Source organism: Rhynchophorus ferrugineus, unplaced genomic scaffold (assembly GCF_030347505.1).
Source record: "Rhynchophorus ferrugineus isolate W39M unplaced genomic scaffold, kcgeb_rfMv2 rfM1, whole genome shotgun sequence".
In the NCBI taxonomy this organism is placed as follows: Eukaryota; Metazoa; Arthropoda; class Insecta; order Coleoptera; family Curculionidae; genus Rhynchophorus; species Rhynchophorus ferrugineus.
The window spans coordinates 60,815,557-60,838,870 of NW_027472580.1; the positions used below are offsets into that span (position 1 = coordinate 60,815,557).

A 23,314-nucleotide genomic window follows, 5' to 3' on the forward strand; every position below is an offset into this window, starting at 1 on the left:
GATCTTCTGTAATCATCTTATACACCATGTTACTTTGGTCAAGTGGTATGTACCTCGATTTTACTACCTTCTATTCTTCAGTATTCATAATCGATAATCTCCTTCAGTGTAGCCAACTATGACGGGTTTCTTTGCCTATAGATTTCTTTGTCATTTTTTACCTTTTGGTAATATAGTATAACGTGCCCTAAATCTGAAGATTCTAAGTTTATTTAAGTAATTTCCTCCTTAATGTAGATTAGTGTTTATCCTTTTAACAATGCTAAGGTTGCGGTCCCATTCAGTTCATACATTGAAGACTTTAACTTTAATTTTCACTGCTTCTTCCCATAGAAATTTTGAAATCTTAAAATCTAATATTTCATTCTTACCGTATTTAGATTTAGTTCATCATGTCAGCTTCCTGTACTCTAGCAGAATCTGAAAATGTCTACTAAAAAGGTAAATTAGCCACCATTGTGTAGTGTGACGTTTTCACTTCAATATCTTTCCTTTTCTAGTTTTGTAATGTACAACTCTGATCGGAATCCTGATCAGCACATCTTAGTAGCCTAAGCTACAAGTCATTTACTACATGACGTTCTTCTTTCCTTTCTTCCATGATCAACTTTCATAATATGTTTTTAGTTTAATATCTTACTTTTTCACATCTCACATTTTATTTTCACAGTAAAAAATATATTCCAGAAACATATGATTGTTTCCCCTTATCTGTTACTATTGCTGCTACTACTTATTATTGTAATTACCTCTAGATATCACTTTTGATGCAAACAGCCAATTGTAATTGATATCACGTACTATTAAAGCCTTCAGTGATACGGTTTCAACTTGACATTTCATTTTTAGTATTCCGAATTTATATGGTTTCAAAATTTGTTTGTTGACTGACATTATTACTAAAATATATATTATAAAAATAAATATATAAAATATTTCATTTATGATTTCGAGATGTTTATCTGATAATCCCTGTACAATTATTAATAAGGGTTATTGAATCCTCTCTATTCTACATCTCTAATTCCTGAGCAGTTATGCTTGGTTTTTCCTTTAATAAAACATTGTTACATTTTTTTCTTTTTCAGTATTATCACTATTCGGAAACATCAATTAATGCCAGAAATTGTTTCAAGAATTGGGATTGCATATATGCAGTCATATTGTTACATGGTTGTAATATTTATACATACTTTATACAATACGAACTTTGATGAGTCTTTTATCTCGTTTTTACTGTTATATACTTTAAAATAAGAAAACTAAAATCATAACCTGTACGGATTACTTATAATTCGGGACGGTATGAACAACAGATGAAGTTCATTTACGTCAGCACTCTGTTATGCATGTTTAAAGATATATGTATATATATATATATATATATATATATATATATATATATATATATATATATATATATATATATATATATATTAAGGCCCATTAAAAATATAAAACACTTTTTTCTCGTAATTACTAGGTTCAAAATCTTTATTGAAGGTAAATTTATACAAATGCTACTTCACCAACTGTGTTAGCGCTGATCCAGTTAAGGTAAGCAGATACATGTACAAATACGGATGGGTAGTTTGGATTACCACATGGAGTGAATCCCCATGAGACGATGCCAACTAAACGATTATTGAGTACCAGCGGGCCACCGCTATCACCACTGCATGCGGATTCTCTTGATGTTGTGGTACGAGTTGTAGTACATATATTTAGAGCTGATCTAAATGGATTGTTGCTTCCAGATAATGACGCAATTATATTGGCACATTCTAGACATACATATATTAATAACAATTCTAATTGTATAATTTTGGTAACTTACGAGCTTGAGCCAAAATAGGAATGTTGACATATTGCAAGATTGTTGCAGCAGCATTTGTTGGAGGTCCAATGGATCCCCATCCTGAAAGGGTAGCAGTTCCACTTGGATTGGTGTTGGCGAGAGCAAGAGCAATAGGTTGGACGTTGGATCCATAATTAAGAAGGGAGGCAAGACGAATTAAGCAGATATCGTTAGCAGCTACAACGCTTCCACTAAAATATAATGTGTCAAATATTTAGCCCAGGTAATATGTTTAAATAGAGCGGCTTTTATATTTTTAATATTTATTCTAGTCTTAATTGGCTTAAATGATGTATCAACTCCTCAGAAGTGATATTTGACAATTTTGGGGAAAAACTATTAGCCTAATTTTCTTTAAATTTCCATACATTCTGAAACTGTGGGTATATACGTTGCTGCTATTGATATACTCACAAATATCTATACTTAACTATTAAATTGGATGGTCTTGATATTTATCTTATTTAAGCTTTTATAATATTATTTAACAGTTAAGCTTTGAAATGCCCCTAATTCATGTATTTCGGGTACAATCATTTCAGTCCACGATGCAAAGGACACCAAAAGTGGACTAAAATTGTTGTGAATTAACATAGTTTACTAGAATTTGGACACAAGCTTGTACTTTAAGGTGTACAGCCACTAAAGGCGGGTTGCAATAGTTCAGTTTCTCATCAGTAGACTATTGATATCTGTAGTCACCAAAACTGATCAAACCATTCCACAGAGGAGTATCATGCAAATTTGGATAGAAACAGTGTCATTTAGATTATCAACAACTTTATTTTAATACTGAAATAGGGCTTTTTAAGTAGTAACTTGGCAAACGAAGTGATTATGTCGGTATTATTTGGTTTTTTTTTTGAGTTCAAATAAAATATTAATTCCAAATTTGTTTATATAGTTTAAACAAAAAAATAATAACCAAATTATATATTATTAAATAATTATTATTAAAAACATTTTGACTAACAGATTTTGCATGTGATTAATACACACTATATTTATATTTATGACAAATAAATATATATCGAAAGCAATTAATAATGCAAGTCCATTTTTCAATTCAAGAAAATAATTGATTTATATGATATATATAATTCTTTATTACGAATTTATTTTTTATATTTAGTTTTCAGTGGAATAGATTTTATTTGCTGACGATAATCTGACTCATTTGCTTAAGTAATTTTATGACTGCAATAAACACCGTATTGTTGAAATACAAAAAATACCGTTTAGTTGAGGTATAATTGTGTGTTACTGCTATAGTTTTATAAGAATAAATGTCTAAACAAATGTTATATTTTATAGTGTACAAGATATTTTCCAAAATGAATTAAAGTTTATTTCTTAATAATTTTGTATTCAAACGTAACATAACAATAATATTAAATATCTTTGATTTGAAAAAAAAATTATTAATTTTTAGTTATTATTAATGATCAATTAATGAAAATTACTCACCCAGGATAAGATGCATGATTTATAATTTGAGACACAGCCACCGTTTGTTGGTTTGCAATTGCATTGTCAGTTTGACTTAAGATACCAGCAGTTACTCTGAAAACTGAAGCTGCACGTCCAGATGTGCAATGAGCAGCGGAAAGCACCCACCTTAAAATAATCAGTATAAAAAACTAATACAACTCAAAAAATTTTAACTTACCTTTGACTAATGATAGAACCACCGCATATGTGATACAAATAACCCCCTTGAACTAGACGAAGAGAAATTTGGTAGGGAAACTGGTTACGAGTAGCATCATGTCCTGCTACAACTTTGAGCGTCGAATTATCAAAAGTCGTTGGTACAGCGGGATAATACTGTGGTATCAATTGTTGGGCTGATGGCACTGAAAATATGTGAAAAAAAGTAAGCTAGGGAAATTTAACATAAACATTAAATTTATCGGATGAATGCATTTCAAGTTATGGTTCTCTTATCACACATGATTCCCTTTTTAAAAAAAATTGTAATAATATCTTTTAATGGAACGTTAGACAAATAAGAATATACAAGAGTGAAGTTTTCCTTTTCTTACAACAATATAGCTTTTTTGAAGTATTAAATTTTTAGCAAGAAAGTGATGTGGTACAGAATTATTAAATTATTTTGCAAGTTTATGAAAACTTTCAAGTTCTTACAAAATTCAATAACTAAGATGTTCTTGATTGAGAATACAAATGAAATACAAAAATATTGTTTATAGCCATAAAATGTTGATCAATTAATACATTAAAATTCATCAATAAAAATAAGAAAATTGCGGCATTAGTTATAGATTTTTTGCATTGCATTTTTACCGATGATATACTTAAAGCATTTAAATATGATTAAAATGACCTAAAAACAAGGAAAACTACCATCTACTCTGTTTGTTTTGCATCAATATGGAATTTTATTGAATTAAAGTTTTCCTCCATTTGAAACAAAAGCTTAAAAAATTATTTGAATGAAAAATGATCTCTCTAAAAGTATTTTTAGTAGCATTCATAAAAGTGTTAAATAAGGAATAAGTAACTTTCAATACATAATGTATTTATTCGTGTTAATACGAAAGCCAATAACAAATAATACATATATTCAATACATTTTTGAAATATAGCAATAAGATTTTTATTATACTAGTAATTCGTATTTCCATAATTTCTTATGGAATTATTCACAGATGGGAATATTTCATATAGATGACAAGCACAGGCAATGGAACAGGAAAACAAAAACAGTAAAAGTCACCAATAATCAAACACAAGTTGAACATTTTATAGAATCCAAAACATCATAAAAAAATTTAAATTGACAAGTTAATTTCAACCGTCCGGGCACCTGAACTATACTGATATCGAAGCAACGGAATATTAACGATCTGAAACACATTGAAGGTGCCAATAAAGTATATCTACCAATTAGATGTAAAACATTACCTGGCCCCCTAAAATAAATCCGGTATAGTTAAGCAAAACCTAAATTAAATATTAAGTAAAAGGTAAAGGTAGGAAGAATAATGTTTAAAGCCGACTTGGTTGGCGAGCTAGTAAAGAAGACAGGACTGTCCACCTATTGTTGCGATAGTCGCCAAATGATCCCAGTCACGCCAGTAACCAATCCAGAAGACCGGATGTCTGCTGAAATTATTTCTAAGGGTTCGAATCCTACTGGACATGGTCCAGTCCAGATAAACTCTCGTATAGATGATACAGTGTGATATATATAAGGTAAATTTATGTTAACGATAACAGTAAATCTCTGACAAAACAAACGACAATAATACAGCGATTCCTAACTCAGCCAAACAAAAATTCCTTTGCATAAATTCATTAAGTTATAGTAAGACTTCTAGAATCGGCCACGTAACAAGAGAAATTGTTAAGGCCGGTGTAGAAATACTATTTCAATAGCTTCATATTTTGTTTTGGCAAATTTGGCGGTCGTATTAATATACCCTATTGAGTATGGAAAAAAAACGGTAATTGTTTCAACATTCTTCCGCTAAAAAAATCAAAAAAAAATTGTTCAATTCAGTTGAGATCCATGCTAGTATTTGCTAATAATATGGCGCCAGTAGTTTTCATCATAGTAATGAATGCAATTCTGCGATCTTTTAGTCATCTTTATGCTCTATGTATGATTGCAGTATGTATGTATCTATGCTGTGGTTCAAATGCCTGGGATCAGCAACACAGGAAAATAAATTTACTGCTGAAGTAATAAGCCGAATCAATTCAGTTTTAGAAGGGTCGGCTTCAATATGGTAAGTTTGGGCGGAAGGAAATATTACAATCACCACTAAAATCCAATTCTCTCGAACATTTATCTTGTCAATACAAGTAAGGCTCAGAAACTTGAACACCGTTACAATCTGACATCTATAAGTTTCAAGTATTTCAAGTCTAATATACAAATACAAGGTGACGAATTTCTCATATATTTCTGTGGCGAAGTTGACCTCTTGGAAGGAAAATGCAATGAGAAGATTCAAAAAGAACATTAATAAAGATCATAGAAAATGATCTGAAAAATGGTAGACTAACATTGTTCAAAGCCGGAACAAGTAATGTTAACTATCAACAGGGAATAATATAAAAGTCGAGCGACACCAACAAAAGCGCAGCTCAGCAGTCAACAGCAGTTGACACTGTTTATAGTATTATTTATGTATGTTTGTAGTGCACTATTACATTTGTTTTAGCTTATATTAACTATCAATTTAATAATGAAATATAGTTAATGTTATAGAAAATAGATGTTTAACTTACCAACAAAAGAACACAGAACAAGACCCAATAACTTTACCGCAAACATACTGTGATTTTATGTATGGATATTGTTATTTTGCGCTATATTTATACTAAAATCCCTACTATTTTATAGTTATTTTAATTCACAAGCATGTAGTGTGAGATTTTAATTTTTGATAGTGTGATTTATCAATCAAAAATATGTCTACACCTAATTATATTTACGTTTAAACTATTCATTTGTTATCTTCAGAATAGTAATATTTTCTATTTACCCTTCACATGATACTTATATTTCAATATCAATTATATTTTCACCTTGAGCATTTTCACTTGTTATCGATAAAAAATATTTTTTACAAAATTGTCAGTAAATGTATTTCATATAAAAATATAAAATATAATAACAATTCAGTGTTAGAAAATTTGTTTCCGTCCCCATGTGGAAAATCTTGCAAGATATCTTTAATATTCGTAAAGTAACAATAATAATATAATATAATATAAATTAATATAATAAAAGTAACTAATTTATTTCTATTTCAGTCGAACATGTATCTACCAACTTTTTTTAACCGTGCCATACAACACTCTTTAAAAAAGGAAAGAGATATTTGATGTAATTTATTAGCTTCAAAATAATTATTTTATCATGAATGATGTAAAACTATTTTTGTTTTATATATTTGAATTGATTGTAAAGAGTAATGGAGTAATGACCTCTAAATATTTGTATCGTACCGCCTCGTCAATCTTTATCAACTATTTAACCATCGCACCTTTTTTAAATATATTAATAATTTTATTTATCTTTAATAAGGAATATTTTCATAATATTATTCCAATATATTCTATTATAATTTTAGTATATTATATAATATTAGAATAATAGAATATTATTATTAGTTGAAACTTGAATGAAGTAAGTTTTAACATTTAAAAAACTTGAAGAAACATCGAGAGACTTAGAAAATCGATAAAGTCAATCAAAAAGAGACTCGATAATTGCCAAGATAACATAAATACAGTTACAATTGTTAATCTATTCATCAATCAAAATGTTGTTCCTTATCTTATGACGTTAATAAATAATCTTTAAAAATAGAATTTCACAGTGCTTCTATGTTAATGTACGACATATTGTTATTTACAATTGCACTACAAACAAGACATAAAACTAAATATATTACATATAGGAATCTATGTAAGCATAAATTCGGTACATTATTTTCAAGGTCGTGGCTGGTACGGCAAAGCCAGAACGTTAAAAACCATTAAATGAAACTAAGAGTTTCCGAAAATAGTTACCAAAATACATGACTGGAACAGTCGATAAAAAAAGTGGTCAAATTTATCTCATAATCTGATTTTTCTTTTAATATCGTGGTATTTTTTTTACAGCAATCCGAATTTGTTCAATTATATTTCAGGCTTGCAGTTCAAGATCGTCTATACCTTTGAGTGTTACGTTAAAACTGATTTGTTCCTGCATTATAAGTCTAAACATGACCCGGTTAGTAAATTTGCTAGTAAAATTGTCGCGCTTAGTGTTAACACTACTGCAATGTGATCAGATGAGATCCCGAAAGCTGTCGAGGTTCAGTAGATCTGACACTTTATTGCAGTCGGTGGCCTACTGGCCCCTAATGATAGTTACAATTGGTAATATTTATTGCTGCGAGTAAATTGTTTCCTTTTCCAGATGTTATTAGTCGTGAACACCAAGTTGGGGGTTTAACATTAAAGCTAACTATAGTAGCTTGTATTTCGACTTATTTTATCTCGATTTGTTCGAAATGCTTTATAGTTTGTTGATTTATTAGAACTGTTCCGCCTCGAGCACATTCACTGGGATGTACTGTCCAGTATTCATCATAACCCCCTATTTTAACGTAATTTTGTTAGAATAATGAGTTTCCGATATGAGAGAAATATCTATATTATTTATTCTTAGAAATAGTTCTTGTTCCCGGACTCATTCCCCGCTGATTTAGCCCATTTGCGTTCCATGTTACAATTATTAAGAACGAATTACTCATTTTTGGTTTTCTTTATGACTGACTGAAATTGTGTCTCATTTCAGTCTGAAATTCACTAATCAATTATATCATGTCGGCTATGGTTGGCTCATTGGTTATAGTTTCGTGCTTGTTTACTTTAATTTGTTTATCGTTGAATTTCTTGTCGCATATATATTTTGCCGTTGGAATTGCTGTTTCTTCTGTTTTTTTTTGTTTTCAATGTTAGATACGTTTGCAGAGATTTTTCAGCTTTGTTGAGTTGTCTTAATCCTTATACAGCTGTAATTTTGTACAGTGTAAAAGTGCTGAAGTTTTCTTCTGGTACACTACGTACCCTTTATAACTGGCAGGGTGTCCTTTTAAGTTGCATAACGCACATATTGCTACGCTATTACATTGACATTTATTTGTATCATATTCACCAGCATACTTCATACATCTAGATTCCCTACTGCAGACATTTTTAGTATGTCCAAGCTGTTGACAGTTTGTGCATTGGGGAATACATTATTTTTCTTCGAGGGTTTTCTTCTACCTTTATTTTCCAATCTATTATATATATTACGTCACAAATTGTTCTGTTGTTCTCATTTTGTACTAAATCGACGCAAAAACATTTGAATTTATTCCACTATAGGCGTAACGGCCGCGACTTTACATCCGTGAGCCTCTAGTTGGCAATAAATTCATCCTGGCTTGTTGTTGACGGTAGTCCCCTAATAACTATTATTTGTGGAATTCGAGTTTACTGAATGGATTATCCGCCGTCTCTTTATTTTGTTTCATTTAAATCAGATTTTTCTGTATACTTCTATAAAACATTTATTTTAATCAAATAACTCTAACGTTATTATTTGGTAGAACTTTGAACTGTACGCGATTGGTGACTACTCATTTTATCTCTATTCTGAATTTTTTAAAATTTACAATATTACTTGCCTTAATCGGGGAAGGCTGAGGAATTTTATCCTCTCCCTTCTTTTTTTTTGATTTTTTTACGATATTTCTTTGCTACTTTTTTGCCAGCGGGGAAGGGTCACCTCGGACTTCTTCCTCTTTTTTATTTTTCACTTCTGGTTAGTCGAATTATTCACCTACTTTTCGCTCCAAATCATCCCCGTCGGTGAAATACTCTCCTCTTAGTTTTCTTGATGTTTTATCAAGGTTTTGTGATGAACCTTATGCAACCGCATAGTTGCAAGCTCATTAGTTAGTTCCAACAGTTTTTGGTTTAACTGCTGATTAGTTGCTTCTAACACGTTTTTTCCATTCACAAGTACAATTGGATCCATTTTGTTTAATATTTGTATGTATTTTTACAAGAGATCTACGTTCTTTGTTTAGTGGCACGTATTCGGTTCACCTTAGACCGTGTCGTCGTAATGCGTACCCGGGAACTTTTTGAGAGTGTTAACTAAAAGTTAGCTGCAATAAAATACTGATGTGTTTTTTATAATATTTCTAGAGAGTTGTTTTGGAGAAGAGAAAAACATGTCTTGACTCGATAAAGGTTGAGACCAAACTTTTGATTCAATAATAGTAAGATTTGAAATCTATTGAAACGGAATATTGCGATTTTTCAAAAAAAATTCCAAAGTTGTCATAATTTCTCTCTCCTTTATCTGCTCTATGTGGTCGTATAGACCCTCCTCGTCACCCATGAAAGAGATTTGCAAACATTTTAGATCGGCACGAAATATCGCAAAGAAAGAACCAATTTGATGATACACTTGGAACTGAAACTTGATGTTGATTTAAAATGACGACCATCCATATTCTGAACGATTTTTGTTGCTACAAACGATGTAGTTTTTAGTAGTAAAAATTTAATTTACAAATTCTACAGAAAAAGAACTTCCATTCAAATGAGGCTCCAGCTAATAGTGTTTTCGGTAGTTTTGATCGTATACCTAATAATGGAATTCAAACTTTTCCTGATCCGCAGCGAAGACTGGCTGATTCGCGAATATATTTAAATACACCACGTATTTCATATCGACTTAAAAACGTGGCATTTTCTTTTAATAAATATACAACAAAGAGGATATAAAGACGAAATTTTACTAATATTAGAAAACACATTTGAAATAAAGCAAAACAAAAAACTTACAATGACAATGTTTCAAAATATTACCATATATTAATGGTAAATTAATCCACACTGTGTTATATACCAGGTCAATTGAAAAGTCCCCGACCTACCATAGTAAAACGCATTTTTGGCAAAATTAGTTTTTTTTATTCAACAAAATTCCCTTCAAGTGTGATATAATGATAGTGATGCTGCCACTTTTTGATATGATTTTTGTAGTACAATTCCCCTTTGCTTCAAAATAGGCCTCAGTTACGTCGACCACCTCTTCATTCGACGAAAATTCTTTCCCAGCGAGCATTCTTCCAATATAAATAGTCGGTGGGGCCAAATTTGGAAAATACGGATAGGATGGATGAGGAAGCAATTCGAAGCCCAATTGATGGATTTTTCACACTTTGCATTGTCTTGGTGAAGCAGACCTTTATTTTTCTTCAAATGCGGCTGTTTTTGGCGATTTCGTCCTTCAAATGGTCCAATAACACTATGTAATAGTCGCTGTTGATGATCCCTTCTTTTCCAAGATAGTCAATGAAAATTATTCTATGCGCGTCCCGAAATACAGACGGCATAACCTTGACAGCCGACTGTTACGTATTCCCACGTTTTGGAGCGGGTTCGTCGTGTGCAGTCCACTCGCATGACTATCGATTAGACTTTGGAGTGAAATGATGGAGCCATGTTTCATACATTGTTACATATCGACGCAAAAACTCTAGCTTATTACGCTTTATCATCTTTAAACTCTGCTCCGAATCATCAACTCGTTGTTGTTTTGGTCAAAAATGAGCTCTTGCGACACCCACTTTACGCAGAGCTTTCTCATACCGAAATATTCGTGAATTATATGATATTCACTTAATATCTTTAGAGTGTCTGCTATTTGATTCAGTTTCAATTTACGGTCATTCAAAATCATTTTGTAAATTGTTTAAATGTTCTCGTCGGTAACAACCTCTTTTGGACGTCCACTGCGCTCACCGGCGTCTTCGGTGCTCATTTGTGCTACCATTCCTTTATGGTTGATTTTCCTGGGGCAGTATCCGGAAACTCGGCATCAAGCCAAGTTTTTATCCACTTTTTTTTTCACAATAACAAATGTTGCCTTACTCAAAATACTATAATTCACACACTAATGATCAGACAGCTGTCAAATCTTCTTTCTTCTTTCTTAATATGTACCCCAGTTGGGTTTGCTCGAACGCTTATAACTCGAGAACGTCTTTGCATCTCAGATTTTCATAGTTTTTGATTTGTTGGATTTGTCCCCGCCCTGAAGAGCAAAATTGCTCTTCAAAACATTGAAAAATTAACGAAAATATAAAAAAAAGACATTTCCCATACAAAATGTTCGTGGGTTTCATAACTGTCAAACAATTAATGTTCATCTCGTTGATAGGAGATACATTTTGCATTAAATTAAAAAACGCATTTAAATACAGGTATAGGATAGTGTCAGTTGAAAAAGGGTTGATGTATATATTGGTTGTCAATTATATATATATATATATATATATATATATATATATATATATATATATATATATATTCTATATATATTTCTGTATATATTATCTATATTCTGTATATATATTTCTATATACATATATATATATATATATATATATATATATATATATATATATATATATATATATATATATATGTATATATATATAGGCTACGGGAGATTGCGAATCATTGAATGATGAACGACAAATTACACCAGAACAGCGCCTTGTTGGTATGGCACGAACTAAGGCCCTAGGAATCGAGCAGCGTTTCTATATGATTACACAATTGACTACAGCTCGCATCTGTTCGTTAGCACTGGTCCAACAGATGCAGTTTGCGAGCATTGTGGACCATTGAGGTTTGCTCGAGAAACACCTTAATTAAAAGTGAATGAAGTGAAAAAGTTAGTAAAGTGATATTGCGAGTATTGGGACCGCCACCAGAGCCATTGCAATCCTTGCTTTGTGGCGAAATAGCCAGATAGAATCATGACATTTTCTAGCGAACACTCAAAAATACAATTGGCTTAATTTGGAGCGGAAATTCTACAAGAATACAGATTTAATTCAACATTCAAGGTAGTTTAGGTTGTAGAGTAAATGTTTATTTTAAATTATGATAAAAAATTCGCTAAAATACAGCTCCTTAGGTATTTGTATTTGTTTATAAGTTGTTAAAATCAAGGTGGGCTCGGTAGTCATCATGCTTAGAAATCTAAACCAACCAATACTATGCAATGGAATGCGTTTGGCGATAAAAAAAATGGCGAGTGATGTAATTCCGGCGATGATACTAAAAGAAAAATTTAAGGATGGCCCAGTTCTCATTCCGAGGATTCCGATTATCCCAAATGATATACCCTTTGAGATTAAATGAATTCAGTTCTCGATTCGTCTTGAATTCACCATGACGATTAACAAGTCGCAAAGCAAATCCTCGATTACTTGTGGTCTCAACATGGAAAATTTATGTTTTGCTCATGGTCAGTTGTACGTGGTATGTTCATGTGTCGGTAAACCATCCCCTCTATTTGTTCTTGCACCTGATAAAAAGAAACAAAAAATATCGTATATCATAAGGTGCCTCTATGAAGAGAATTAAACCGATTAATATAGTTGACTTTTGTACTTTTATATTTGTTGTGTAATTATCTTAATTGAGTACTGAACAGTAAAAGCGAGTTTCATTTGTTTATATCTTCGCGATATTTTTTCCCAAAAACGCAGAGACATGTGCCATTCAACGAAATATCAAATCGTTCCGAATATCCATGGTACTTAAAATTCCATCTCGTAGATCGATATTTTACACCTTTTAATTTTGGATCTTTTAAGAGCTTTTAAATAAGGTTTGAATGATATTGTAATGGAACTAGGTGGGATTACCGCTTCTTTTTAATTGTATGATTTATCGCCGTTGCGAATACTTAGCAACAGAAATTATTATAACAATTTTATAATCCAGAAACTAACACCAACGCAGCTAAAATTACTCATGTGTGCATATCTAGGGTGTGCTTTTAACTTTCTCCCATGTACGAATTGCATGTTTATTACAGCTGGAACTGGAGAAGTGAGCAACAGTATTGTTCATTTATTTATTTGAGGAATTAGCTTAATCCCAGCGAATCTTTCTAACTTTATTAAATATCAGAATTGCTTATATATTGATTTACTTATTTATATATTAGATAATTTTAGCTTTATCCTAATATAATAATTTAGCTATAATTTTAGCTAGCCATAATGGCAGGATTTCGTTCATCTGCTTCCCTTGATTTTCCCTTGAACGTCTATTATTGTTAGTGTTAGGGTATAAGCTGGTACGTCGTGCGTCATTTTCCCTTTGTACCGTGTGCACATATCATACTTCATCCTAACATAATTTGTCATTGCTATTCAGTTACCGATATTGTCTCTTTTATATCGATTGTCCGTCAATATTATTGACTGCAATGGACTAAGATAATTAACCATGATGGTTATTCCATACTTGTTATTGCCTACCATTGTCATAGTCTTTCATTGAGATATTCAATACCATCCATTATCAGTATTTGTCGATACATTTATTTATCAACACTATTGTTTAGCAATATTATGTTAGGCCAGCATAATTAATTACATGTTCTTTTAGCTGTCACTATACTAACTGTCGGCCCATTTATATTTCAATATTACCTGACATTAAAAGTATATATCGCAGTAATCATTATTTCATTATATTTTACGTGAATTTTTAATTTCACCCTTGTCATTGAAAATTAGTTGTTCAGGTATGTATTCATTATATTGAAAATTAGTTGTTCAGGTATGTATTCATTATATTTTCAGAACTATCACCCGACCACCTCGACATCAAGATCTGCCACGCTTATTTGCTTTATTTATTTTGCCATCTATTGAGTAAGTTATTGTTATATCATTTGTTCTTATCTCTGATTTTATTTATTTAAGAGGTTTGATTATTTTATATTGTATTATTAAATATAATTTTACTTTACGTCCTGGGTTTAAAAATAAACCTGCAATAATATAATATTAAGTTTATTCCACTTATAACAACCTCCATTATTACGACGGTTATCAAGAAAATGTTACTCTGGCAGATTCATGGCAGACATTCCTGGGACGTTATCGCAGTCACCTGCTTAGTCAAATCATAACTATAAACCATTTTCGAATCGATATAAACATATACAAAAAATTCATCAACTGATATAATAAAAGACTTATAAATGTCAACGTGGGTTTATTCAAGATATATCTAAATTAATAATTGTTTAAAGCTCTCCAAAAGTGCTAGAACTGATCCAATTGCGATAAGCAGCCACGTGAACATATACGGATGGATAATTTGGATTACCACATGGATAGTATCCCCATGAAACAATTCCAACTAAGAGATTATTGAGTACCAGTGGACCACCGCTGTCACCGCTGCATACTGACTCCCTTGATGTTGAACTACGAGTTGTAGTGCAAACATTAAGGTCTGGTCTAAATGGAGTGTTCGATCCAGATAAAGATGTAATTACTTTGGCACATTCTAAACACAGTATATTAATATTACCCCTTATAATTAGTTAATATTAGAACTTACGAACTTGATCCAAAATAGGAACATGGGCAAATTGTAAAATAGTTGCGGCAGCGTTTGTTGGGTATCCAATAGAACGCCATCCAGAAACAGTGGCAGTTCCGCTTGGATTAGAGCTTGTAGGGGGAAGAGCGATAGGTGCAACAATGGAGCCGTAAGTAAGAAGCGATGCAAGACGAATTAGACAGATATCATTAGCCGACACAACAGTATCATTAAAATTAAGGCAAATTATTATATCATATTATTTTGATTTGTCGTCAATTAGTTAGTCGAAAATAAATTAATTTCATAAAATTAATTGAGATTATCTGAATTGATAAACAATACTCTATTTCAAGAGTAATATATTTATTTCAATGGTCTTCTAACTTATATGATGAAATATTCATTGGTACAGATATTTAGGGTATTAGAACTCTTCGGTATATAGCTCGCATTGCAGAGCCATATGATTTGAAAATTAATAAATAACAGTTCAAAGTATCATCAAAGCACAAATGGCCTGTTACTGTAAATCTTAGCGGGATCCAGTTAGAGCAACTGCAGAAGTTTGACTGCTGGAGATCAGTAACAAAAGAGAAAAAAGTAGCATCGACTGCTGAGTTGCAGTAAGTTACAGCTCAAATTTTATTTATTTGCAAGAGTATTTGTGAAAATGAGATTCAACAATCAATATATAGGTGAGGAACAAATTCAGAAGCACAAATTAAAATATTTGGGACAAAAGTGCTGAATGAAAAGTAAGCCAATTCATCACAGACTTCTCTGGCGAATCAACATTTCAACAGGAAAATGCAAGTAATTACAACGCACACCGATTACAATTGTCCGAGATCATCTAGTAGTCCCTATAGATTGATCAAAGTTGTTATATTTACAATATATGACATTATAATACATTAATAATGGTGCTTTAATGTATATACTCACCTGTTATAAGCATGATGGTTAATAATATTTGATACAGCTACAGTTTGTTGATTAGCAACACCGTTATCATACTGGCTCAATATACCAGCAGTCACTCTAAAAACTGAAGCTGCATATCCATACGTACAATGAGCAGCAGATAAAACCCACCTTAAAGTAATTTAACTGTTAACCATCATATCACAATCCTTAATGGCTGATTTCAATAAAAGTCTTTACATACCTTTGATTGATGATAGACCCTCCGCAAATATGTTGTGAAGAATGTCCTGAAATTACACGAAGGGAAATTTGGTAAGGAAATTGATTACGGGAAGCGTCTTGTCCTGATACTACGTGGGCACTCAAATTATCAAATACCGTTGGTTCAGCTGGATAATACTGGGGTATCAATTGTTGGGTCGAGGCCACTAAAAAATTAATATTAAATGAGCAATTAATACATTAGCTGAAAGGTCCCGGTCTTAACATATAGACCTAGACTTCCATGATTGTGAACGCAATGGACGTCCTAATGAAGTTGTAACACCAGAAAATATGAAAAAAATATCCGCAAAATCGCTTTGAATGAACGAAAAGTTAAGTTGCGTAATCTAGCTAATATCGTACATTAAAAAAATAATAATATATATAATATATAATGTAATACTAAAAAAACATTTTGGTTTTATATTGCATGAGCATTTAACTAAGAGAGAGCTCTGTTCAAAGTGGGTTCCGCGTTTGCTCACCGTACCAAAGACCAAAAGGCGTTGATAATTCTGAGCAGTATTTGGACATGTTTAAACGTAACTAACCGAAATTTTTGCGTTGATCATATATCAATATTGTTTATATTATTGTATATATATATATATATATATATATATATATATATATATATATATATATATATATATATATATATATATTGTCATACAATAGATGAAACATTGATCACTTCGCTCAGGAATCAAAATAATCGTCATCTGAGTGGATAGCAATCGGTGAAACTCGTCCAAAGCACAACAATCGGCTGGAAAGGTTATGGCCTCGGTATTTTGAGATATACATGGTGTGACTATCTTGGAAAGGTAAATACCAACAACAGTGAATATTACATAGCATTTGAAGGCCGAAATTATAATAAAAAAATTTAAAAAATTTAAAAAATTTAAAAATTATAAAAAAAAGTGACAGCATATGGCAAAGAAAAAAATATTTTTTCATCACGACAACGCACCGTGTCACAAAGCAATCAAAACAGTGGCAAAACTATATCAATTAAACTTCGAATTGCTCCTTCATCCACCGTATTCGCCACATGTGGTTCCCAGCGATTACGGGCTGTTCGCAAACATAAAAAAATGCTCACCAGAAAGAAATATCGTTCGAATGAAGAGGTTATCGCTGAAACTGAGGCCTATTTTAAAGCAAAAGGTAAATCGTTCTACAAAAGTAGCATTGGAAGGTTAGAACGGCGCTGGAATGATTGTATGATTCTTAATGGAGATTACATTGATGAATAAAGAAATTTTTGAAGGAATACGCGTTTTTTAGCTACGCTCGACACTTTTCAATCCATGTGTTATCTAGCAAAAGGAAAATTCCTGGCTAGTTAGAACTCTTTTGACAGTTTATTTAACTTCAATATATTTATAAAAATGAATTTCTGTTGGTTAGTATCGCAAAAAATCGAAAACGGCTGGACCGATTGGTCTATTTTTTGTTTTGCAATATTTGCGAAAGTTCAGGAAAGGTTTATATTATGAGAAAATAGGGTATAATTGGGAGGAAAATAGAAAAACTACAACTTTGTTTTTCCATATAAAGTGTCGCAAATATGTTCGTCATAGATTTGAGATTGTTTTGGTGTTTACAAATATTAGGATTCTCTTATTTTCTCTCAAAACAGTCCTGTCGAGTGTATGGAGAACTAAAACCTTCACTTTATTAACTTGGAAAATAAAAATTAACAAAAGCAAATATGTAGGAAGGAACATCAAAGGAAAGAAAAGAAAATAACTAAATTATAAGTTATTATGAGTTAAAATATAGGAAAATATACTGATTTCCAGAATGAAGTCATAAGAAGTATTGTAGGTGCACCGAGATACTATAGGACTGACTACTTACACCAAGACCTTCAGATACCAACTGTCACTCAAAAAAATCAAAATAACTGCAAGGAAACAAGGTACAGATTCCATTATCATGTCAACATCGAAATAAAATAACTCCTGGATAATATCAGAATAGGACACAGACTCAATAGAATCAAACTATTTGGTCCTGTAAAGCGTAATGTAATAGGTGCATTCAATTCAAAAACAACAGCGTTAATACATAAATATTATTACACCAGAGACTCAGATAGAGCCAATGGGTAATCCAGATATATACTTACATTTAAGATGTTGTAAAGACAAAGTATAAATTAGTCGGCAGCGACAACTATAACATTTTCATAAAATAATTATTAATATTAAAAATCGTGACCAGCAAAGTAAAATGTATCCATAATGTCACACAATTTATTGATCAACTAGACAGAGATCAACTAGAAAATAAACCTATTAATCTGAGTCATAATGGTCAAAGAAACTGTAGAAAGTAACTTCATACTGTTTCCAGAATGATATTACATATTATTACATATTATATGAATTTCCAAAAACAAGTATTGAATCACATAAAAATATAAAATATAAAAGTCTACGTGATTTAAAACATAATACAGACTTTGTTGGTTACTCATCTTGGTTACAAAACATAATCAACATCCTATACACAACAAGTGTGTGAACAAGTTGCTCAAATATTATTTAAATAGGAACCATACAATAACTACACAAGTTATTAAGAATAAAAGAGGTTAAAATGCAAAACCAATTACTTTACTTTAAATATTTTTTTATTTTATAGGTTATTCTATTTTAAAGGAAAAAGTGGTGACTTGTTGAACAACGATACACAACCTCATCGAGGGTTTTTATTTATTACAAAACAGGTAAAAACACCTCGACGACGTCTATTTCTCTACATCGCACGTATTTCACCACTCAAACTTAACTTGCACTTCTTGCATTTAGCCGCGTTTCCTCGGGTACAGTGCATTACATAGCCAGTGCCGTTAAAATCACGCAGTATAACACATATACGTAAAAAGAAGTTACATATTGAGAACGAACATATAGAAGTAATAAAGCATCAAAATAACTAAATTAAATTTAATTTACATCTGATAGTGGTAACAGCGCTCCTAGAAAGTGATAAATTTGTTGGAGACATGGGTTGAAAAGTCCCAGGCGTAACAAAGGAAACGCATTTTTTCTTGTTCAAAATTGGCTTTATTGGCAAACACTGCGTATCATCAAGAAGTTCTTGTTTATGATCAACAGTAAGCAAGCGCGGCACCCATTTTGAACAGAGTTTTCTCATAGTCAAATGCTCATGCAATATATAACCGATACTGTACTGAAAACAGTGACACTTTGTATGTGCAGAAAAAATTGTTGTTTTACTATTTCCCGTGCAATTATTTCATATTTGGCACCATATAAACCTTCCATTGACATCCACAATTATTTCAAAACTAAAATGATCTAAACCCATTTTCGAATATATATTCTAATTAATCCGCAATAACTATTCCAATATATTGTGTAATACGGCCCAGACTATACGGTCATCTTTTTTTTACTACCGGAGTTAGACGGGTTGGTCTGTTTTTACCGTCGATGTCAGTTTGTGTCACTGTTCAGTCGCCTCTTCTTTCCGTCACATAAAATTATATTCTCAAGTAAATTAATGATTTTTGTTTTCTAAACACTTTCATATATTATAACTGACGCAGTCGGTAGAATTCCGAGGAGACTGTTCTCTTTTGAATTCATTCAATTAACCGAAATTAAATTAACTATCAAGAAAAGAAGACAGATTAAAGTTCGGTTGGCAATAGTTCCACAGTTACTAGAAGCGTTTATTGGTGTAGTTAAGTAGCTCATTTTTCCAACCGTAGACTACTGGAATTTGGAGTTAACCAAAAAACAAATCAATTAAATCTGAAAAACAATTCCATAATCCTGGTTATAGTATTAAACCAACAATCCCGTTGCAGTTCTCGGTTCAATAAATGTTTTCATAAAATAAAATAGTTTTAGATTATTTTTTTTCTTCTCTACAATTTTCGTTAAATAAATTATCATATTATCTGTAAAATTTAAAATAACTGTAATTTTAAAATTATTTTTTAACTTAGCATATCATTATTAATTTTAAAATAAAACTAGAATTAGTATCTAGAGAGTCAATAGGATAGAAAGAGAACAAAACTCATATTTGTTTTTTACGTGTAAAAATACACTTATCTAAATCGAAACAAATTCTGTACATATTTTATAAAAATATATATCAAGCACTGTTATACAAATATCATTTCTAAAATAGGATCTTAGTCACTGATCGAATGTCAAATGTATTAAAATTTATTACTCTTACGTATTTTCTAATCGTTCAAAAGCCTTTTACTATCTTTTAACATATTGGGACCTTGAATGATACTATTTTCCAATAAATAGCGTTTCCAACAATGTGGGTATAGTTTAAGCTGATAACGCATCTACAAGCTACTAGAATAAATAAATTTAAAACTCATATGTTTTATCTATAAAAACTTGCCGAAATGTACACATTATTTTAAAAGTAATACTAATTCCTATATTAACGTTCTTATCATATCATTCTAAACACATATTAATGGTCAAGCCAAAGCACACAAAATTCTTATTCATAATATTAATCAAAAACTATATACAGTAATTATTCTCACATCCGCAGAAGACATAGCAGCGAAGGCACAAATTCGAAAAATAAATATAAATATCGTATTGCAGTCCTTCATCAGCTTCATATGAGTCATTTTCAGCTTGCTGCTATTCTTTTCCAGCTCATTTAGTATTCAAAGAGCTGCGTCGATTTTGTCGAATTATGCATCGATTGAAGCTTCTGTTACCAAAGGTAATATTAAGCTCATTCAGAATGGTTAAAATACTGGAAGTTCTTTCCTTAAATAAACACGCAGCCGAATATGCCGAGATCTCGATTTTTAAACTAGAATGCAAATGTTTTTTTGTTTGATACTAACTACTACAGACTAAAATTGTTTAAAGATCATGATTAATCTGTTCTGGCCATTGACTACCATTGTAATTGTCTGTTATAGATATTATTAATATACATATCAGACGGGCACTAGCTGCACTTTAAAAATCATTACATAAATTAAAACTTTAAAAAACAACAAACAAGAATTAAATATAAAATGATTTCTCTAATTTATGGATATCCGAGTCGATGTTCGCTGTTTTTCAGCGTAGCAATGAATAGATTTAAGCCAAAGGTTAACAAAAGATATAACGTTGTACATGATGCTACAGATTTCTTACTTGACCTGATGTTGTCTCATTATTCTGATATAATAATCTGCAGTATGACAAGCCAAGTTGTAGTAGAAGTTTCAGCTTCTCTAAGATGGTGCACGTAGAAGAGAGTAAATATTACCTTCAAGACCAATGTCACCTTTCGAATTCTCGTCTTGTCAATCGTTCTGTATCACACTATCTAACGTCTTTTAAATGTAATGATTATGGAAAATGTTGCATGTTTCTCTGCAAGGTCGAGTAGCAGCATATTATGGCTATACATATATAGGCTATACACTGATAGCGATGATGATGATATACTAACTACATAAGAGTACAACAAAGCGGGACCAATTTTATATTGTAATTATCAATTTCTTACACAACTTACTCACAAGGGATAGACAAAATAATACGAACACCATGCAATATAGTACATCTTATTGCATATTGGTAAAACTGCTTCCATCAGTTGCCAATCTTGCTATGTCTTGTAAGTCATACAAATTATATTATACGCTTTGTTCTACGACAACTCTATGACAGTCAAGCGATCGGTAAAGTGGAAGTGGAAGGAGTTGAAGTGTTATATATATTGAAGGTGGTAATATAATGAATCAGGTGATTACAAGAATGTAGTATGGACCGAGAAACTATCGTTTACAATGCTTCTTACAAACAGCCAGATTTATATGTAAAGAACTCCAAAAGAAGCTTACTCTACACTACTTGCTTCCTACAAATAATTATGGGGAAATTCAGTTATAATTTGAGTTGCAATATCGTAGTATTTAGCTGGCTCTCTCATTCACATGGCTTGTCTCAGCTTCATATTACTGCTAATAAATATCTCAATATATTCAATGATGAATTGAACGACTAGCATATTGCTGCCAAACACTATCATATTCTAAGATGGTACACACAGCCAAAAAGTTTCAGGCTTGGTTTGAGTAGCATTAGAATATTATCAAAGATCTTCTGTAGGCAGGACAATGACCAGACTTATAATAGACAATATAATTCACCCCCTGTATATGGTGCGTCTCCTACTAATTGTCAATTCTTGGGTAAAATTTAATCGATACAGTCCAGCTGTAATATATTTTTATTGATATTATTATCATTTATTTTTACAATAACAATTCTGTGAAATAATACTATGTAGTTACAAATAATAACAACATTATAAATATATAAAGATTTTATATTACTTATATAGCCAATATATAAGTAAAATAATATCAATAGATAATAATAAATTTGGATTAGAAAGATTTAGTTGTCTCTTGGAATAGATTTATAATATTTTTATTCATTATAATAAATATTATATGTAGTTTGCTATTAATACATCAAGCAACCCACAATTCTATATAAAAGAGGTATAGAAAGGTAATACCAAACACTTTACTGCAAATAAGAGTTTAAATAAGATAGGGTTAAAACTTTCTTAAATCAGAGAATATCAAAACCCATAACTACTTTGCCGAGAACCAAACCGGCGACCTCCACGTGTTAGCTGAATGCTCTAACCACCACACCATAGAGACAGTTCCCTACAACATTTCTACGGCTTCTCATATACGGGTGGTTAGTGTTTAAGAAACAAATTGAAGGGTTTTTTTCACTGAACGACTTTGGTGAGCAAACCCTTAATAAAAACTCCTCAAAAACTCCCGAAAGTCTTAGCGGTCCGGTCCCTGCTTTCATCATTTCATTTTTCATTTCCATTCTTACCTAAATAACTGTTGTCTGTAGGTCCCCATAATATTTAGAGAAATGTCCTCTAACTTCTAATTGTTGAGAAGTTGTGTCTTAACTCAGTAATAGAACATTGTATGTGCATTTGAGATCTGAGGGTTTCCCTCGATTTCTCCAGATTCCACAGTTAGATCCCGACTTTGTAATATGACTACTTCCGAAGTGCACTCTTTGGAATAAAAAAAGAATTTTAAAAACATAAAACAAACATAAAAAATATATAATCGAATAAAGAACTTCCACTCCTCTTTTTTTGAAGCCCGTTAAAAATCAAGTAACTTTACTAATCGAGTGATATACTCAACTTGACCTAAAGTCGAAAGGATTGGTTTATCAGTTAATCATAAAACCAATTGCACTTATGAGGTTGCACTAAGACATCTAAACA

The 23,314-nt window shown here is 31.5% G+C and overlaps 1 protein-coding gene across 1 annotated transcript; it reads right to left on the minus strand.

The window, feature by feature from the left end:
- Nucleotides 1-1,463: 1,463 nt before the first annotated feature.
- LOC143205022 (transmembrane protease serine 9) lies at nt 1,464-22,933 on the minus strand (the record flags this gene model as incomplete). The annotated part of the gene is made up of 11 exons (XM_076418046.1): nt 1,464-1,784; nt 1,838-2,049; nt 3,326-3,475; nt 3,528-3,714; nt 6,119-6,165; nt 8,456-8,598; nt 14,514-14,776; nt 14,831-14,943; nt 15,761-15,910; nt 15,984-16,170; nt 22,903-22,933. Coding segments are annotated over 11 exons (1,758 nt in total), but the record flags the coding sequence as incomplete, so codon positions are not given.
- Between the last annotated feature and the right edge of the window lie 381 nt (nt 22,934-23,314).